Consider the following 20,651-nt stretch of genomic DNA (forward strand, 5'->3'; position numbering starts at 1 on the left):
TCTCTACAATTTGAATCAAAGACTTCAAAAGTCACAGTAAGTAAATAGTTTAGTGTTTGTGTTACGATCATTGTTTTTTGTTTTTCAAATTATATTTTATTTTCAGTTGCAAAATCTCCCTTCTTTATCTGATACCTCCCACCCCCACTCCTACCTCCTCATTTTACAAGGTGAAAAAACTGTGGCCCCAAGAAGTTTAAATGATTTGTCTAAGGTAACCCAGGGTAATAAATAACAGAATGAGGATTTGAACCTAGGCCTTTTGTCTCCAAAATCAGTAATCTTTTCATTATGCCATACTACAAAAGTCTGGATAACCTTAACCACATGTCTCCTTATCCAACCTTGGTTTCTGCCATGAAGCCAATGTTGCATAGTGGGTACAGTGTTGGACTCAAGTTTAAATTCCTACTTTGAAACTTACTAGCTAATTCTCAATTTCTCTGAGCCTCAGTTTCTTCCTCTATAAAATGGGGATAATATCTTATTCTATAGTGTTATTGTAAACTATACAATAGTGAGTATCATTTGTCACTGTGGCAAGTGACATCATTTGTCACTGTGGCAAGTGACATCATTTGTCAAGTGCTTCCCTATTTTTTAATCAGTTCTTTTCCCAATATTTAACAGAACACATATCCAACAGTGGGTTAGTGTTCATTGCATTATGTTATATGTACCAATGGAAGATGTAGGAGGACAAAGCTAGAGAGAAAGACAGAACCAAAGGGAAAATGAAAGCCAGGACAATCATGGGTTTTAAGGGAGAGTAAAGGAAAGGAATAAGGAATAATAGAGAGTAGGTCAAAGAAAAAAGAGTACAGGATGATGAGAAATTCCAGAAAAATGGGGTAGGAAAAGAATCAAGGAAGGAACTTGTTGCTATGGCATGGGTAACATGATGCTGGTAGAAACAAGTTTCCAATGGCATCAGTTTCAAAGTTATAATGTCCCTGGAGGTAAGGATGGTAGCTGGCTAGGCAGAAAAGTAGAGGTAGGTAAGGGGGTGTAGCAGGAGACCTAAGGGTCAAGATTTGCTAAAAGGTCAGCGGAATGAAGAATGGGTCTGAGAGGAATCAAGGAGAGACTAGAAGTAGTCACAGTAACTGGGTAAGAGAAAGGGTTAAGGAAGGTGGAAGTGTGGTACAGTGGTCATGGATGTAGCGGTCCTATGTCCAAGAGCAGTGGTCCAGAGAAAATGGTCAGAGATAACACAAACATCACTGACTTAGTCATCAAACAATTTTTATTAAGTTGGTTTCTAGTTTGAGAGATGAGAATAGAAGGAAAGTAGAAGTCAAGAGTAAATCCTGATGGAATTAGGCTTCTCTTCCATTCATAAAGAAGGGATGAGAAAGCACACAGCAGGTGTGAACGACAGGAAATTCTATGGAGGTGGGGGAGAGGAGGGAGAGAATATCATCCCCTAAACTTGACAACCCTGTGTTTCATATTTCTGGAGGAATTCACTGAGGTTGGCACAAGCAGACCGATATCTTAAGGCTTGGCAGTTCTTTTCAGAAGGTATCTCCTCAATCCAAGTCATGGAGTCCAGCAAATACTGGGGCCTATGTAAGAAAGAATAAGGAATGAGAACCTTAGAGGAAGGGAAGGCCTGGGTCTGTGAGTCCCCAAAGGAAGAAGGGTTTGGGGCCTCAGAGGGAAGGAGAAAGAAAAGCCAAAGATAGAAGTAACAGGGTGCCTCTAAGTCATAGATAACTCACTGTTCCTTAATGTCGAAGGTGACTCCATCAAGTCCCATGATCAAATATTCCTTTCCAGGTTCGAGCTGCAAGCGACAGGAAACTCGGACCAGGAAGTTTCGAGTCTGGCCAATACCAACTTTAACATCTTGAGCTAAGAGAAGGAAAGAAGAAGACATTAGAGGGGCAGGGATATCCCCCTCCCTCATTCCCCAGCTACCCCCACCCAATGTTTGCAGCCCCCATCAGTACTATAGTGCAGAACACGGGTAATCCTAGTTTCAAAGAGTCGGAAGGCAGCTTTGTCCTCTGCCCGGAGAACTTCGACCTGGAAACCTGTTATTGGGAAGAAGGGAGCAGAAGTCACCCTGGGAGTTGAGAGAATTAGACTTGATATGGTTGGATGCTAAGGGAGTGGGGTGGGGAGGGAGGTATCTAGAAAAAAATACATAACTAGAAGACTTAAGATTCCTGGCTCCCTAAAGAAAAAGGCAAGATCTTGAAGGTTATCAATTTACCATAATGTACACGTGGATCATAGCAAGCATAGTTCATCCTGACTTCTTCCTCCATTTTTTCCACTTCTGTGATTCTGTATTTTTTAGGACATTTTCCTAAGAAAGGAGAAAACAAAGAGTGTGATGAGCAGAGAAAGAGAACTCACAATGAAACTCGCCACATACCCTCCTAATAGAGGGATGATGCACTCAAAACACAGATGGAGACTTTTTTTTAGTTTGGTTTGGGGAATTTTTGAAAATGGCTAAGGCAGAAATTTGTTTGCTTAATCATATGTGTTTGTAGCTCCCTCCCTTCATGGGGGAAAAGAAGAGAACAGAACACAGAAAGGAACTGTTATACCTTGATTTCTATTTGTGTGTGTGTCTCATTATTTCTGGTGCCTTAAGCTCCAAAATGTATGTATGATATTCCCCCTAAATTCACACTTTACCTATCTAGTATTGTTTTTAACTCACCTTCTGCACACTGGCAAACATCCCCAGAACACAGTGTGGATAGGAGTTTACTCTTACGTGGGGCCCCATAGAACACAACACATTTCTGGTCTGTTGTAAAGATAAAGAAGTCACAGATAGTCACAAAACTGTCTCTCCATTTACTCTACTACTTCTCCATGGAGGAAAATAGTCCATGACAACAATAAGAAAGAAAGGGGGGGAGGAGGTCTTCGGCTCAGGACTCTCTTTCCATCTTCAAATCAGTCAAGAATTCCAAATAATCCTATGCTTTCTCAGAATGCCCAAGATCCTTGTGTGTCCCATGCTATTTCATCATTTTCCTTCTTCCCCCTTCCTACCTGTCTACAGATTGAAGTCCAGGTTCTCCCATGCTCCCTTTCTTTACTCACCAGGTTCATAGTAGTCATAAAGAACAGCACTTGCTGGTTGCACCAACCCCACAGGCACCTCCTGCACAGCCTCAAAGCCCACACAATCCCGGGATGCTGAAACCTGAGGTAACAGTGCAAGAATGCTCAAGTGGTTATTTAAACCATCCCTGTCCCCCAATCTACCTCCTCTCTCTTGCTAGCTCTCTCTATTATCTTCTTTGCTCTCAGCTTCCTCTTCATTTTGGTCTGTTATTCTAATCCATGGATAGTGATCATGTAATGGGAAAAGCAATCATTTTGATATCAGAGAACCCAAGGTAAAATCTGGGTTCTACTAATTACTACCTCTAAAAACCTGGACAAGTCATTTAATTTCTCTTGGTCTCAAGTCTTGGTCTCATCTATAAAGTAAAAGAGTGGAGTACAAAAAAACTTTGGAGGTTCCTTCCACCTATAAATCTATGATGCTGAGTAGATGGAAGAAAACTTTGGATAGGAAAGTACAGGCTCTGGAGGGATCAGGAAAGGCTCTCTACAGAAGGTGATGTTTAGTCGAAGAGGACAGCCAGTTTAAAAGGCCTAATGGTAGGAAACAAAGCACCTACTATGTGCCAAGCTAAGTAAAAGCTTTTATAAATATTTTATCTCATTTGTTAGTCACAACTTTGAAAAGTTAGTACTGTTATTACCCCCATTTAACAATTGAGAATATTAAAGCAGAGGTTAAGTGACTAGATTAAGTGTCTAAGGCTACATTTGAACTTGGGCCTTCATGATTCCAGGCCCAGGGCTCTATCCCTCAGCACCATCCAGCTACCAACCTAGGAAATAACTCTGATTTTTTCCTATTCCACCTTTAAGTTACACACTATTTTTTTCCTTCAAAACATCTATCCTACCTATCTCTTTTCCCCCCATTCTTACTGCTACTCTATTAGTCCAAGTCCTCACCCTCTCAGGCCTTGTTTCCTAAAAAGCCTCTTAACTGGTCTCTTTGCTTCCAGTCTTTTTCCTTTCCAATCCTGCCACCAGATTCATCTTCTTTCATTATACCATGTGATACAATGATTCTTTCTTAAGTCTGTATTTTTGCTGTCTTTAAAAAGCGCTACACCAAAAACTGCCAGAGAACTTCTCCCTGGGGGAAGATGGCAATTTCAGCTTGGGGGAGGTTTGAATATTCACTGAGTCCAGACTGCCAAAGAGGTCTAGGGCACAGAAAATGTAAAGAGTCTCTGCTATGGCTGCTGTTCTCGGAGCCCTACCTTTATTTTCTATATTGCAATTTTACTAAAGTTGTTAATTATTTCAAATGGCTTTTTAGTTGATTCTCTAAGTATACCATCATATCATCTGCAAAGAATAATACCTTTGTTTTCTTATAGCCTAATCTAATTCCTTCGATTTCTTTTTCTTCTTTTATACCTAAAGTTAACATTTCTAGTACAGAGAAGGTACAGAGAAAGCTTCCAGCTTATCCCCATTACATATAATGCTTTCTGGTGGATTTGGATAGATATATACTTACCATTTTAAAGAAAAGTCTATCTATTGCTATGCTGTTAGTGTTTTAAATAGGTATGGGTTCTGCATTTTGTCAAAAGTTTTTTCTACATCTATTAAGATATTATTCCTGTTGATTTTATTATTTATATGGAAAATTATGCTGTTCAATATTCCTGATATTGAACCAGCCCTGCATTCTGGTATAAACCTCTGGTCATATTATTATGTGGCATTATTCTGTTCATATATTGCTACAATCTCCTTGCTAATATTCAAATTTTTGCATTAATATTCATTGAGAAATTAGTCTATAGTTTTCTTTTTCTTTTTTGATTCTTCCTAGTTTAGATATCAGTCTCTACCTCAGAAACTACTAAAAACATGAAAACTACTAACATGAGTCAATGAGCAATTGGTCATTAACCTATTAACATGAGCAGTATCTATCATTTCAGTGTTACCAAAGGATTCAGAATCATAGCTATCCCAGGGTCTAATCAGAAATAGAAATTTCATGGTAGGATAGAAGACAGGGAAAAACAGGAGCAGGGCAGGGCTCAAAGAGAAAGTCAATCCATTTGGGATCATGATAGCAGGCAGTCTCATGGGCTGATAATGGCAGCAACTTCCAAAGCAATTCCAATAGACTTTGGACAGAAAATGCCACCTGCATCCAGAAAAAGAACTAAGGAGACTGAATGTAAATCAATATATGCTATGTTCACTTCTATTTTCTGTTTTTCTTTATCTCTCCCATGGTTTTTCCCTTTTGCTCTGATTTTTCTCTCCCAACATGATTCATAAAGCAATGTGTATGGAAAATAAATAAATTTACTAGGGAAAAAAATAGATAATGGCAGCAACCAACACTGTCCACAAAATGATGCTGGACCTTGATGTCTATTAGAACTCAGATGAAAAAGGTCAGTTTCACTTACAAGCAGAGCCAGTTTTAACAATGACTTACATTAGTAAGTTTCAAGCAAACTGACCAAGGAGGAAAGAAATGGTTGAAAATGAGGGTAGTGCTTCCAGAAGAGCAACCAAGAACCAGAGTTCTTTGCCTTTTCTGCATCCAAGATCCCTCTGGCAGTCTGGTGAAGCAGACTAAAGTCCCTTTCTCAGAATAGCATTTTTAAAAGATCAAAAGAAATGCTACATTTCAATCAGAGGTGATTAAAAAGGGAGGGATTTTCCCATCCAAAGTTCACATACTCCTTGATTTTGTAAAATCAGTAATCCCTAACCTACATCGGCAAAGTCTGTGAAGGATACCCTTCAGGCCCAAGGGAGGACTCTCTGAGACAAGACCTTTTGAGAGAATGTGAGGCAAACACAATTAGATTTTAAGGAGATGGAATTGAGGGGAAGATCAGGAATGACTGGTTAAGGTATTAACCAGTTAAACTCATGTCTTTAAACTAACATAAGCTCTGTACAAAATGTAACAGGGTCTCGTGCAAAAAGCACTACATATGAAGGGAGGAAATTGGGCAAGTCATTTTCCTCTCTACACACTCAGTTTCCCCTTCTATAAGATAGAAATAACCCAATTTGTGCCATCTCCTTCACAATCCTGTCTGGGGGGAAATGCCCATAATTCCCCCTTCCCCCTGAGGCAATTGGGGTTAAGTGACTTGCCCAGGGTCACACAGCTAGGAAGTGTTAAGTGTCTGAGGCCAGATTTGAAGTTAGGTCCTCCTGACTTCAGGGCATGCTCATAAATCTTAAAAGTATTATATGAGAGTGAGTTTTTTAATCTAAACTTTCTAATTCTCTCAGCTACTAATAGAGTACTCTGCATACTGTAGAAGCTTAATAAATGAACATTTTCAATGTTGACCAGTCAACCAATTTTTGGCTAGACTGAATTTATCAAGGAATTAGATCTTGGCACTTTATAAACTCAATAGTTCTTTGGTCTGTGTGATTTGATTTGTCTTGCTTATTTCTCTGGGTGACTTTTCATTGAAACAAAAAGCCTTATAAACCTTAAAAGTTTATAAAATAACATTGTATTAAATAATAATAATAATTAATTGTAATAAAATTATAAATAATGAATTGTAATAAAATTGTTATAAAAATAACAATTGTAACTACAAAATTTTTCATGTCAGTCAACTATCATTTATTAAGCACCTACTATGTACTAAATTCTAGGGATATAAAGAAAGGCAAAAAGGAGTCCCTTCACACAGAAGACATAATCTAATAAGAGAGACAATGTGCAAACAGCAATTTCAGTTTAATGATGAGGTCAAAGTAATGTGAGATGAGGAATAGGGAAGAAGAGGGAGTCCCTTGAATGATCTCAGGTTTTTTCAGTGAAATATGAGGAATGGCAGTCACTGAGAGGGTGGGGAGAAGGGGAACTTTGGAAAAGCCACTGTGGGATGGTCAGTCAAGTTGGGAGATTTAAATGGATTGCCTTGCCACAGTGAAGACCCAGTTAAAATTATTGTTATTTTTCTGATCAGTAGCAAACATGTTCTTTATATTCCCCAGATACTCAGCACAACACTGGACTGTACAGAGCAGAAGCTGGAATCCCCCTGTACCCCCAATTCATGTGCACACACACACATGCACACACACACACACACACACACACACACTCTCCTCTCTCTCTCTCACCGAATCGAAGTACAGCAGGACATGGGGTCCTTGGGTCTCAAAGTGACTCACGTAACGATCTGAGAGTGAGGTCAACTAGAAAGAAAAAACACAGGTCAAGGAAAAAAACACCACAGAACTTCCCACCAAAAGGACCAAAGCGATTAAAGTAGAAAATGGGAACAAGAACAGTACCTAGCATGATTGCCTCATCTAGACAAGAATAATAGCTAATTGTAGAAACTGAGATGGCTGAGTCTGGACAGACAAAAGGGATTTGAATTCTTGGATGTCCGAAAGCAACTGGAAGGTCACAGAACAGATCTGTTGAGAGCTGAAAGACTACTCAGAGACCATCTTAATTCAATCCCTTCATTTTATAAATGAGCCACAGGGAATGTAAAGGAATAGATCAAGGTCACATAGGTAAGTGTCAGAAATAAAATGTGAACTAAAAACTTAGGATTCCAGAGATAACAAGATTAACTATGACCCAGCTAGGAAGGAAGAACAACAATCCTACCTTTTCTAGATCACTCTGTAGAGCATGGAATCCACTCAGCAGGGTGATGTCTACGATAGCCATTCCAGGGAATCTGACTCCATCACTTCGCCTTTGAGAAGAGATACTTTTGACTCCAGCTTCTACTGACCCAAAGTACTGGCCATTATCCAACCCCAGCCCCCACAAGTTCAACCCTTGACTCAAAATCCACCTCCCAGTTAGTCTGCCAGCTGTCTTCCTATTTACCACCGTGGGATATAGGCATCTGATTATCCAGTCCCTGGCTTCATCTTCAAGCTCTCATTTCCCTCAAGTATTTCCAACCTGCAAGCACTCACCAGATGCATACTTCATAATGCACCTTCTGCTCCTTCTCATCTCCTGCCTTGGGTGCTTCCCTCTTTCTGCGGTTCCGACGACCCTCAAATAGATGCAGGGGTGTCACAGGAGACACCAAGGGACTTGGGTCATCCCTAAGTTGGGGCTCTTCCTCATAGTATTCATAGTCATCATCAGATTCCTCTAGCATTGGAACATGGACATGAGAAGGGATCCAAATGTCTTCTTCCCTGGTTCCCACTTCCCTCAGGGACCCAAATATACAGACCCCCTCTGACCCTGTATTCACCTGAATATTGGACAGAGCCTGTGACTATCACTTCCAGCCTGAAGTCCTTACAAGTTGTATTTTTCTCCTCCAGAATGTTGAATTTATGTAGAATCTTGGGAAGGGAGAAGAGTTTTGGTTTTGATTTTATTTGGAGGGCAAGGGGAGAAATCAGAATCATTCTGTACCTATTCTTCATCCTATTTTGGATACATTACTAGCCTCTCCTACTCAGCTCATTCTATAGAGCTTCTCCATGAAACAGTTGGTTAGACTAATATCACCAGCTCTAAAATGAAGTGTTTGCCCTGAATTGAGAGGTCTTTGGTGTCCTTTCCCTTTCTGGATAAATAGGAATTCCCTCCTCACCTTTCAGGAAGTCAGTAAGTTATCAACAAACATTTATTAAGCACTTAAAATGTGCAAAGCATTGTGCTAAGTGTAGGAAATACAAAGAAAGCAGTTAATGCTTGCGTTTTTGTTTTTCTTCCCGGGTTATTTATACCTTCTAAATCCAATTCTCCCTGTGCAACAAGAGAACTGTTCGGTTCTGCACACATATATTGTATCTAAGATCTACTGTAACCTATTTAACATGAATAAAACTGCTTGCCATCTGGGGGAGGGGGCAGAGGGAGGGAGGGGAAAATCGGAACAGAAGTGAGTGCAAGGGATAATGTTGTAAAAAATTACTCTGGCATGGGTTCTGTCAATAAAAAATTATTAAAAAACAAACAAACAAACAAAAAAAAACAAAAACAAAAAACAAAGAAAGCAGTTAAGTCTTAACTCCAATTCTCCTAATCACAGATCATCTTTCTGGCCCATCAGCCTCTCCAGTTCTCACCTTTAAGGTCCCTTTGCCGCTTCCTTCCACCTTGACAGTGATCTTGCTGCCCAAGGGGAACTTTTGAAGAGTAAGAAGAGAGAAACATATCAAATGAGAAAAGAGAAGCTTTCAGCCCATTATGCAACCCATTCCCTCTTTAGTGGGAGGGAAATTAGCTAACAGACAGGGAGATGCTAAGGGGAAAAGAAAACAAGGACATCTAAGAAAGTGGGGGAGAGGAAGAAGAGAATAGGAACTATAAAAGTGCCCCCGTCCTCATCCCCATTCCCTAGAAGCAACTAAGCCCTCTCAGCTCTGAAGATGTGCAAATCAGGAGCTATAGCTAGATGAGGCACAGGTGAGAGTCAGTATCTTTAGGCTCACTTTTAAGGCCCCAGTCCCCAATAGTCTCCCTGGCCAAATCCAAAGGCTTATCACCTGTAGATCCTCTTGTATCCCTGATGTTTGATCGTTGTTTAATTTAATGATGTGGGCTTTAGTTCCTTGGCGATTCTCACTGCTCAGAGTCACATTTAATGTGCTCTTTGTGGTCGTATGGCTGGCAATCCAGTACTCAGATAGGGCATCCAGAGCAACTACTGTGTCCTGGAAAAATTCACATCATTCTCTAGTCCAGAGCTTATGGGAATCTGCTTCCTCCATGCCTACCTCCCCAACTACTCCCCACTGGATTCAGTGAACCCTATACCTGGGTACTGCGGAATCCCCCTTGGAAGCTCGCCTGGTGAGTTAGCCAGCTTGCAGCCTGATCAGCCAACTCAGCCTTCCCCTCTCGCAAAAGGAGATGGAGCAATACATAGGCTGTTGTTTCTACCCACAGGGCCGGAGCCAGGGGAGTGGGCTGTGAGGGGCCACCACTGGCACTTGGAGTTGGTAAGATAGCATTATTTTGAGACCCAGCAACTGGACCCCAGTATAAATCATCTATGAGATACAAGGAAGATAAAAGCAGAGAGGGCAAAAGTGAGACAGAAAAAGGAATAGTTACAGAGTCAGAAATATAATCACAATGTTTATGCCTTCTTATCCCAGAATTCTCTTTTTTGTAGCTTTTTATTTTATCTGTAAGAGTGGCCTGCGACTCTTTTTAGGCCTAAAACCTTGTCTCTTCCTTTGTTCATTCTGAAATCTTGTCCCTCAGGAATTCTTTTATCTTCCTCTACACCCTGATTCCTTCCTACCCTTCGTTTCTCCTACCACAAACCTTGAAATCCTGTCATGCTGGATTCAATTTTCTAGGCAGCTAGGTGTTGTAAGTGGATCACTGCTCTGACTGCTAGGAGTCATACTGAGTCAGGAAGACCTAAGTTCAAATGTGGCCTCAGCCACTTACTAGTATAATCCTGAGCAAATTACTTAAGCTCTATTTGCTCCTCATCTATAAGATGGGAATGAAGAATCCATAACTCAAAGGGTTGCTATAAGGACCAAATGAAATGATATTAGCACAATACCTGGCACCCACTAGGTACTCCTTCTTCCTTCCTTCCTTCTTTTCCTCCTTTCTTTCCTTTCAACACAAGAGCTCATATCCATCTATTAGCTCCCAGGGTCATGACTGGGTCCTTGGACACTTACCTCCTTTTCCTTGTGCCATAGTCATAATATTGTTATGGGCCAGATTCCGATCAGTTTCGGGGGCCTTAGTCAGGGTCAGGGCATAGGCTGTAATGGCAGCTGCATGAGATCCCAGGAGCCCAGCACTTGCTTTTGCCACCAGGAATGAGTCAGCACGTGAAATAGAGGCTTTCTAGGGGAAAAAAGGCTCCTTGAATTATGGAAATAGGATTTTCAGGGAAGAGTTAGGAAGCTGGCAGATAGGGGCAAGGAAAATGAGTGCTGCATTTACCACTTCCTGCAGCATCTCTTCCACTCTCTCCTTGTCAGGATCATCCTCAGAAGTATGGAAGGCAATCAAGCTATGCTGGAGGGCCACAACTACAAAGGCAGTTAGGGCCACAGACTCGTCAGGTCCCACTAGGCCACCCTGGAAGAAAAAGACAAAGGAAACAATAAGATATCACTACATGGGGCAAGGGAAGAGCCTTCTTTATCCTTCCCCTTAAGCAGATTTGATAATTTCCTCCCACCCTCACCCAGAAACCAAACTTTTCCTCTCCCTTTTTCTCCACCTCACTCCTGACCCCAGCACCTGCATATCTCTATGGATCACTGGACAAGGGTCCTGGAAAGAACCATCTCCAAGCTGCTTTGTCAGAAGCCACCGGACTGTCTCCCTCAGCCCTTCCAGAGAGCCATCCACTTGCTCCTGGGCTATGCTGAGCACTTTAAGGACAAAAGCTGTGAGCCTAGGAAAAGGGGAAGTATGAGTTATCACCCATATTATCTGTTTCTCACTCACTGTGAAATGTTGTCCTGCCCAAATCTCTCCCCTACTCTAGACATTGCAACTTTTCTGGTGGTCCATCTCACCAAGTGCTGCTATCCCGGTGTAACCAAGCTCCATAGGAACCATCTCTTTTTCTGAATTGCAAGATACGAGCATAGCCTTGGGAGGAAAAAAGAGCTGCTGGTTTCCATTCTACCTTCTGTCTCTTCCCACTCTCCAACTCCCCAACAATGTTTTTGGATTCTCTAATTTTCTCCAACTGTCACATCCCAAGGTTCTTCTTTTTCCATTTTCTCTTATCTTGTGCCCTCCCAAATCAACTGACCTTCACCCACCTATTTCCTCTCTCCCTACTTTTATTTCACACCTTTCTGGATGAGATCTGATGCACGGTCTTTCATCTCAGGAGGAAGCTTCCCCCACTGCTCGGTCTTGTCCAGATAACGGGAAGCAGCAAGTGTGGGGGACAGGTAGACCATGGTTTGTTCTGCACAGCCCCGAGGCACCCTCAGCAAAGATCCTAGCCCTCCTGGGGACAGGGCCCCCCCAGAGCCCAGGGTCTCCATGGGTTCAGAGGCTACATGGAACAAAAGAGAAAAAAAATCCATGACTTAAGTCTTCAAGATGAAAGGCTAGAAGGACAGAAGGGTCATGAGATTACTGTGGGATTAGAGGCCATAGGAATGGCAAGGGAGAACATCAACAGGAATCAGAGTAAAATCAGAGTAAGGGGAACAATATGAAATGGAGGTTCAAGTACTTTGGGGATCTGGAGTCAACAGAACTACCTGTAACACGAACAATACTACTGAAGTCTCCATCAGGGATAATATTGGATGGGTTCTCCCCAGGAATATCAAAGGTCCGGCCACGGGAATCTGAAGAGAAGTAAAGAGTCAGGGATCTGGGAAGGGTCATATCACATTCTCCCATTCTTTTTTTTTTTTTTTAACTGAGGCAATTGGGATTAAGTGACTTGCCCAGGGTCACACAGCTAGGAAGTGTTAAGTGTCTGATTTGAACTCAGGTCCTCCTGACTTGAGGGCTGGTGCTCTATCTACTGTGCCACCTAGTTGCCCCCATTCTACCATTCTTTGGGATTCTGAAATATTCCCCCTCAAATCTCATTCCTTAAGCATATATATTCTGAGGTGAGAGGGACATAAGTAGGGGAGCAAGAAGTGAGGCATGAATCCTAGGGAGAAGAGTCTAGGGGAACCACTCACCTAAAGGATTCAGCTTGTAGGCATACTCCTTTATCTGAACTGCTCCTTCTCTCTATCCAGGTGAAGGGAAAACAAAGATGATCACTTAAAAGCCAAGGAGAAAAGGCCTGATCTATCTCTATAATTCAGACTATCCTCAACTCCTATTTCTAGGGTTTGGTCTGCAAAGACTTTTGAAGGGTAGGGGAGAATAGATATAGAAAAGAGGGAAAAGGAGCTGTTGGTCCAGGATTTAGAAATAAATAGGAGATCCAGGCAGAAGGTTTTAGGGACTGGTCACATGAGAAAGGAAAGTAGAGAGGATGATTTGAAAGGGAAGTGGGGTTTCAAGTTGGGGACCTGGGAATGTGTTTGAGGAAGAAATCTGATAGGTAGGTAAGGTTGGAGGATGGGTCAGGGGTCCCATCTCTCACCTCAATGTGTAGAACTTTAGCCACAGCATCTCCAATTCCAAAAGGTCCCTGGGCCACGACCTTCAGGGGCACATCAGCAGCAACCATGGGCACGACAGGAAAGGAGACAGGCCATGCTGAGACAGCAGGCACTTCCAACTTTAGCTTTCTGCCACCACCACCAGCCAGACACAGCCCTTCCACAGGAGACACCTGGACATCCACCTGATAAGAGGAGGTAGTGACAGGAACAAGGAATGAAGAGAATCATGGGAACCAAATATCCCTCTCTTTTCAGTTCCTCACTTGCTTCTCCCACTCCCCATGAGATCTCACAGACAGATTCTTGTTCAGGTAGTTATAGATGACGGGTCGAAGCTCTAACTGCTCAAATCTTCGTGCAGAGTAAGGAAGGCGAAGATGTAAGTGGAATTCTTGGAAAACTTTAACCTGAACAGGTTGAGCCACACAAATACCTGGTTGGAGGAATGAGTCAGAGGGATCAATGAGAGTGGAGATACATGGAAGCATGATACATTTAGAAGAGCAGAAAAACAAAAAAAAAGAAAAAAGCAAATGAATAGTTATGAGGTAGGTACAGCACAGGAAAAGTTGGGGAAACACAGGAAGGGACCTGTCCCACCACAACTCTAATGGAGGTGCTTACAAAGCTCCCTTTCTTCAAGGTGGCCCCAGGGCTTCAAGACCAACTAGCAGAATTTCCCCTCCCTTCTCTCCCAATTTTCTTTCCAATGGGAAAAGTGAAGGGTCCCAGGAAGCTAGTCCTTGGGAAACCACAAGATAATCAGGATACCCTAAAGGACACAAAACTCCATGTAAAGATGGTATTAAGAAAAGGGAATAAGATGAGAGAGAGAAAAAAAAGAAAAGATGAGTAGGAGTATTGCTGTCACCTTTTGTCTGGGAAAGGCTCACAGCATGGATTTCCCATGTGGTCAGGGAATCAGGGACAAAGTCAGAAAACCTGTGTTGAAGGAGCATAAAGAGCAACTATCAAATCTGGGATCTGGATGCTGGGGTTCCCAAGGAGTGTAGTGTTTTTTGGGGGAGGCATCTGAAATGTTTTCCTGGTTTCTTTACTTTTCAGTTTTGTCTACTGGCAACAGGGTCCAGAGCCAGTTCTCAGGGAAATAACTCCGGACGAGGATATCATCTTCAACGAGCAGTTCTTCTTCCTCGTTCCACATATCCTGGGCTGGGATGAATGAAAAAAGTTATAAATAGCACTCCTCACTGAATACCCACTCAGGCCATACCCAATACCCATAATTGTTACCTCGGGCAAGCCCCATGCTGCCTCTAATGCGGGTCTTTTTACGAAGCTCTTCAGCAAATTGGCAGCAGGACAGGAAGGCCTCACGGCAGGTGGGTTCTGGTACTCTGGCCATTCGTTCTTTGCAGGATCGACGCATCGGCAATGGTGTCATCCCATCTTTGCAGCAGTGCTTGACTTGACCAACATATTGATTCACTGTGGGCAGTGGAAGAATGTTAACTGGAAATAGCCCCCCACCTTCAGACACAGATATGGTTCTGACTTTAGTCTTGTCACTCACTCTTCTGAAGAATTGCCTTCTGGAAATCCACATTTCTTCTTTTTCGGCTTTTATTTTCTTTGCATCTCAGGTCTAGAGTAGTAAATCATAAAAGGATGGAGGCTTGATGGAAGCCTAGTCACACAGATCCCATGACCTTTCCTTCCATTTCTTATATAAAACTATTTCCATCCTTTTCCTATCCACCCCTTTTCCTTTCTTCTTCTGGTTCTCTTAATCCCAGAGTATCAAACTTTGAAAAGGATCTTAAAGATAACTCATTCTTACTTCCTAATTTTACAGATAAGCAGAGTAAAGACCAGAGAGGAAACCCAAGGTCACTCAGTTTGTTAACAGCCTCCCAGACCAGTGCTATCCCACACTATCTCACCTCCCTTCATTTTCCCTCCATTCTATTCCCTCTCTCCATTCTTGCTTTTAATTCTTCCTACCCATCCTACCCCCACCAAAAAACCTCTGTTCGTACTTTCCCTGGGTGAGGTCCACTTGTATCCATCTGAAAACATCAAACCAGCAGACTCAAAAACCTGGAGAGCATCGATCCCACCCCCAGGACCACAACCCAGATCATAGCTGTTCATGGCAGTGAAGACCTGAGGGAAGAAAGACAAGAAATGCTCCAGGACATGGTAACTGAAGGACAAGCAGGAGGGAGAAGAGTAAACAAAAACTGAGGGAAAAGGAGAAAGAGGGAACTTGGTGAAAGTGGAAGTAGGGAAAACAGAAAAAGGAGGGTTGCTGTGAGAGAAAAAGTATTGAACATGTGGGATAGGGCCACAGAAACAGGTGAAGTCTGAAGAGGAATTGAAACAGGATTTCTGAAAAGGAAAGAAGAGGGACAAAGTGGTTAAGGGGCTTGGGGAACATAATGAAGAGATGAGAGAGAAGAGACTCTGGCGACTAGGATTCCAACCTTATTCATATGGAGAGGGCTGTGTTTCCGGCCACCTGCGGCATACACTGCAGTATCCACAGCTCCCAGAGCTACAATGGCTGAGGAATCTGTGTATAAATTTAGCCTCAGCTGGTCCCCAGGTCGAAGATCTCCCCTCTCCACTTTCATTTCCAGCTAAGAATAGAGGAGAAAAAAACAAAGCAGGACATTATTGGAAAGAAGTTGGCCCTTATTTTTCACATTTTCTGAGCTGTCTTTGACCTACAGCTCCTTTCTCCCCATATCTCCTCTCCATCCCAATTACCTTCCCCTCACAATCTCCCACTTGGACATCTACTTTCAAGGAGTTGGCGACTAGCAGACCATTGTGGTGATAGAAGGCGATGAGGCGGAAAGAAGGTACAAGTTGGGGGGTTACAGGAACAGAGATAGAGGTCACAGCCCCTTTTGCCACTCGATGCACAGATATGATCTCTCCACGTGACAAGACCTGGGAGTATCATAGTAGTTGATGAGACACAAGGATCTGAAAGGAGCTTCCTCTCTATCCTCCTGTCTTCCTCACTGTCTCTGCCCTGATTTTTGCTCCAACAATCCTGTGCTTACTGGCCTATCCTCACCATGTAGTAGTAATGGGAGAAAGCAGCACCATCAATTCCCACCGCATGAAGATTTAGAGTGAATGTCTGTCCTACACGAGGAGGCCTAGAATCCAGCCGCTCCATGGACAAGAGACCAGAGCTTCCAGAAGGTGGAGCCTGGGCAATAATGGTGGCTTCTGCTGGGAAGGGGGATCCCGCAGATACCTGGGAAGAGGCAATAAAAGGAATGGTCAGAGGGATACAGCAGTTTGATCCTTCAACAGCTTTCCACCTTATGCCTGAGTGATACAAGGTTCTGACTCATGGCTTCCCCTCCTCCTGCCCCTACTTTTTTCCTGCCTTACCCAGAGTGTCTGATTCCCTTCTCACCATGAGCTCCAACTTTTGAGTAGCCTGGGGAATATTGATGGGGATGCTGAGTTGACCCCTTTCATCTGTGTTAAGGTTAAGAACCTGGATATTAGAATTAACACCTGAGGTGATAAATTTGATGGAAACTTTGATGGGGATACCAGGGGCTGGAGAGTTCGAGACATCCTGAACCAAGCCCTGAGGGAGGGTAAAAGAGAAATCAGAGAAAAAGAAATTGAAATTGTCCCATCCCACTTATCTTCACCACCTTTCCCAATCTCTCTTATATTCTCCCACTCTATCCCTTTTCCCAATGCCCTCCAGGAATGACCTGTAGCAGGAAAGGGGTTCCTGGTATGAAATATTTCTGGGTGCTACTGAGATCCACCGAAAATGGAGATGAGACAAAGCGCAAGGAGGTAAGTTCAGCTTCTTCTAGCTCTCCTCCTGGGTCCATGGAAATAGATATAAGAAGTCAGGGGCAAAAATGCAGAGACAAAGAAAAAGAGGAGACAGGTGGGAACAGAAAGATATCGATGATTACTGTCTCTTTATCCTTTCCTAACTACAGTTGGAAGGAGGAGTTCAGATAGGAAAGTCAGGAAAGGAGAGAAGACTATATACGGATGCCCAAAGCAGGAACCATAGTGGAGTGGTAAGGTAGAGGTCACCCACCAGGGGATTCAATGACAGCAGCTGCCACATAGAGATGAAACCCTTGAAGACCATCCATTGTAGTGATGTTCAATGCCTTCTGGATCTCTGCTCCTGAGAGGGTAATGCTACAGAGGCCATCTGACAACTGGGGAAAAGAGATCAAAAGAGAGAGCAGACACCCGTGGTAAAAATTCCATATTACCCAATTGCCCTTCCCTTCCCAAGTGCCTTCTATGACCTCTAAGACCCACCTTGGACTGTTTCTCTAGTCCTCGAAGAAATTTCTTTTCACCATGTTCACCTAAGACTCCAAATCGAATATAAGCCACTCCCTGAACTGACTTTCCATAAACATACCTAGAGATAAGAAATATTTGATTGGAAGGATGCTTAGAAGAGGCCAAGGTTGTGGGGGGGGGAAATAGAGTAAAAGGAAGAGTCCTAGGGAAGGGGGCAGAGGAGGTGAGGAGAGGAGAAGAGAGAGAATATCAAGAGTTATTCTGTATTGGGATCAGGACATAAGAGGTGGAAATAAAGGAAAAGATTACTTGGCCTGTACTTTCAGATGGATCTGCATATCAACACCAGGAGCTACCAACACATAGGGCTCTTCAGGTATGATTTTCACCTCAAAGTTGGGGAGAACTAAATGAGAGTAGAAGAAGAGGATGTCAAAAAGCAATGATAATATCCCATCTCACTGGGATCCAGTATCCATCCCTAACCCTTTCCCCTTAGGACACCAACTCCCTAGTCTCTAGCTCTTACCATATTTTTTCACCTGAAACTCTGTACTGCTGTTGGACTCTAAGCTATCAGAGAATTGAGCTGAGATCCTCCAGGTTCCAGACCTGAAAATAAATATAGAGAAAACTCAGCCCAACTGGGTAGAGAAGAGCCTAATAGAACAAGAATGTTGCTCTTATATACAATGGGGGAATTTGGGAGACAACACGCGGGGCTGTGAAGATCAGAAAGGGTGATGCCAACAGGCAGAATTCCAGAGATCCAGAATCTTATTCTGAGTGTCTGAGGGAAGGGGTAGAAAGTAAGAAGATAGTTAATGTATCTAGGGGTGTTCTGGCAGAGAAGGGGTTCAAGAAAGAGCTCACTCTGAGATGTCAGGTATCATAAAATCATCTTGGAAAATGGATCTTCTAGGAAATATCTTACTCTTCCGTACTTGAAGTCCATGAGAGTTCTAAAAGGAGAAGATGGACTCGGTGACAAATGTAGAAGCAGAAGGTTGGAAATAAGTGGTCAAAGTAGGGGAGTTAGAAGTCAAGGACTCACTTGAACAGTAATAGTCAGGGTATCTGTGGATGGTCTCATATTCTGATTCAGAGCAAAGACTCGGAATCGCACTAGAAGAAAAGATATAGAGGTGTCAGTGGACTAAAAGAGATTCCATGAATTCTATTTTCTCCCTCTCATCCTTTCCCTTTAATAAAGAAAAGCTATTCTGTACATGGCATGCCTGTAACAATAAATTTTTCTTGTTGGATATGGAGGAATTGTAACTATGAGCTCCTCACCACGCTGGCCAGGGTTGTAAATGGGCTGGTCTGTCTGTAGAAAAAGATGACCCCGACGTGAGGAAAACAACAGGTTGACACCCTGAGTGTCTGTTTGTCGAGACAGAGTCGTTTTCAGCCATGATGTCTTAGCCATAAGTTGTACAAGACGTGTCTTGTGAAGCTTATTGAGACCACAACGCTGTACATGAATCAATGGGACCTGAGGGTAGATGGGGATAGTGTCAGAGGCAGAGAGTAAAGAGTAAGAGAAACAGAGTAACAGTGATTTGGAAAGACCAAGTAGGAATAAGATTCACAAAGACCAAGGGAGGGGTGAAGACCAGAGATACAGATGTAAGACCAGAAACAGAAGCAAGGAGATAAACGATATATAAGAAAAACAGAATGGAGAGCAGCTAGATGGCTGCTCAAAAGGCACAAAAAGACCATAGAAGCAAATGGGGGTAGGCTCTATGAAGTGGGGAGCTGGGGGGGGGGTGCAATTACCGGGAGACTAAGTAGCTCAAAGTCATGGTCAGAGTCCAGGGTAAAGGGCACATCCTCTGAGCAATGCACCGGGGGCCCTGATGGATTTCTCAGGAAGATAATACCCTTGACTTTCTGCCCCTTTGGGACTCCCTGGAGTTGCAGTCCCACTGAAAGTGGCACACCCAGGCGAACCACAGAGGGTGAAAAGATCAGCAGCCTAAGGGAAACAGGGGTTATGACCTACAGGTACAAATCTCCCTTCCTCCCTTACCCAAGACTTTAGCCCACCTGCCCAGCTTTCATCCAAGACCCCACTTCCCATCGGACCATAGCTATTAGAAATCCCATTTCCACTTTCCATAACCCTCAGGGATAGTTTTCCCCAAAGACCTGGCTTCCTGTACAGTCAAGGTGAAAAGGCTTGAAACCCAAAGCAGTATCCATAACAGCTTCATGGTTGGGAGGACTACAGAGATGGTCAGTCCCAGCTGTCCATCTACTCCCTGCTGACTGTTCCAGGGTCCAGGAAAAATAACTTTGCACTTTGCTCCACCCCTGCTCTGGTTTAGCTGGGAAAACACGTGACAATTAAGAAATGCATCTGGCCCAAAGCCCAGTACTGAAAGTACTGGAAACCTGGGCCCCTCTGAGGAAATATTGGATCCCATTAATACAGGTCTTTGTGAAACAAAATGGTTTCTCTTAAGTGTATCCCCAATCTTGATATTTATTCAGGTGAAGTGAGAATACGTAGTGTCTCCCCTCTACAACCTTCACTCCCACTTAACACGTGACATTCAGATATTATTTTATGTTGGAATCTTTACAAACTGTTGTTTGTAACATTAGAATTGATAAGAGACAATAATTATCTAATTTAGCATGGTTCAGTATGATTGATCTGATCCTAGGAGGAGATGTTATGGGCCAGAACTTGAAAGAAGGTACTAAGTACAACTGACAAAAACAATGCTTGTGTTCACACCTTTAGAGAGCTCATAGAAGCAAGAAGTATTTAAGTACTCATTGGAGTTGACATGTTTGGGAGATTTCAGGGTTTAGTATGAGATATCCGAATTCACACCTCCCTTCTTTTTCTTTATTTTCCAGAGAGCACTCCGAGTTCTCCTTACCCATCCCCATAACTGAACACCAAATAGACATACTGCATTTAAATGAGGCCTTAAAACAGCACATATAAAATTGTGCATATCCTTTAATCCAGCAGTGCTTCTCCTGGATCTGTAGCCCAAAGAGAGTAAGAGAGAAAAGAATCTACACGTACAAAAATGTTTGTAGCAGCTTTTTTTTGTAATGCAAGGTATTAGAAATGGAGTGAATGCCCATCTGTTGGGAAATAGTTGAATAAGTTGTGTTGTGTAAATGGAATGGAATACAATTGTATTCCATTCCATTCACAAGAAATAATAAGCAGGCTGATTTGGGAAAACCCTGGA

At 42.8% G+C, this 20,651-nt stretch overlaps 1 protein-coding gene across 1 annotated transcript; it reads right to left on the minus strand.

The window, feature by feature from the left end:
- Window positions 1-1,223: 1,223 nt before the first annotated feature.
- LOC100923960 (complement C4) lies at window positions 1,224-19,745 on the minus strand. Its single transcript, XM_003768914.4, has 41 exons — window positions 19,585-19,745; window positions 19,213-19,411; window positions 18,724-18,925; window positions 18,482-18,552; window positions 18,301-18,389; window positions 17,957-18,039; window positions 17,737-17,833; window positions 17,440-17,545; window positions 17,207-17,333; window positions 16,863-16,978; window positions 16,550-16,729; window positions 16,199-16,384; window positions 15,883-16,068; window positions 15,597-15,752; window positions 15,150-15,276; window positions 14,684-14,755; window positions 14,404-14,598; window positions 14,208-14,322; window positions 14,021-14,091; window positions 13,443-13,582; window positions 13,128-13,331; window positions 12,715-12,766; window positions 12,277-12,366; window positions 11,856-12,065; window positions 11,572-11,647; window positions 11,291-11,447; window positions 10,988-11,125; window positions 10,717-10,888; window positions 9,827-10,062; window positions 9,556-9,723; window positions 9,136-9,195; window positions 8,310-8,403; window positions 8,020-8,203; window positions 7,700-7,790; window positions 7,198-7,272; window positions 3,073-3,175; window positions 2,681-2,770; window positions 2,222-2,317; window positions 1,956-2,039; window positions 1,725-1,857; window positions 1,224-1,568 (listed from the first exon to the last, which is right to left on the minus strand). The coding sequence occupies exons 1-41, from the start codon at window positions 19,647-19,649 to the stop codon at window positions 1,427-1,429; spliced, it is 5,238 nt and encodes a 1,745-aa protein (XP_003768962.3). The 5' UTR covers window positions 19,650-19,745; the 3' UTR covers window positions 1,224-1,426.
- Window positions 19,746-20,651: the final 906 nt, after the last annotated feature.

Source organism: Sarcophilus harrisii, chromosome 4 (assembly GCF_902635505.1).
Source record: "Sarcophilus harrisii chromosome 4, mSarHar1.11, whole genome shotgun sequence".
Lineage (NCBI taxonomy): Eukaryota > Metazoa > Chordata > Mammalia > Dasyuromorphia > Dasyuridae > Sarcophilus > Sarcophilus harrisii.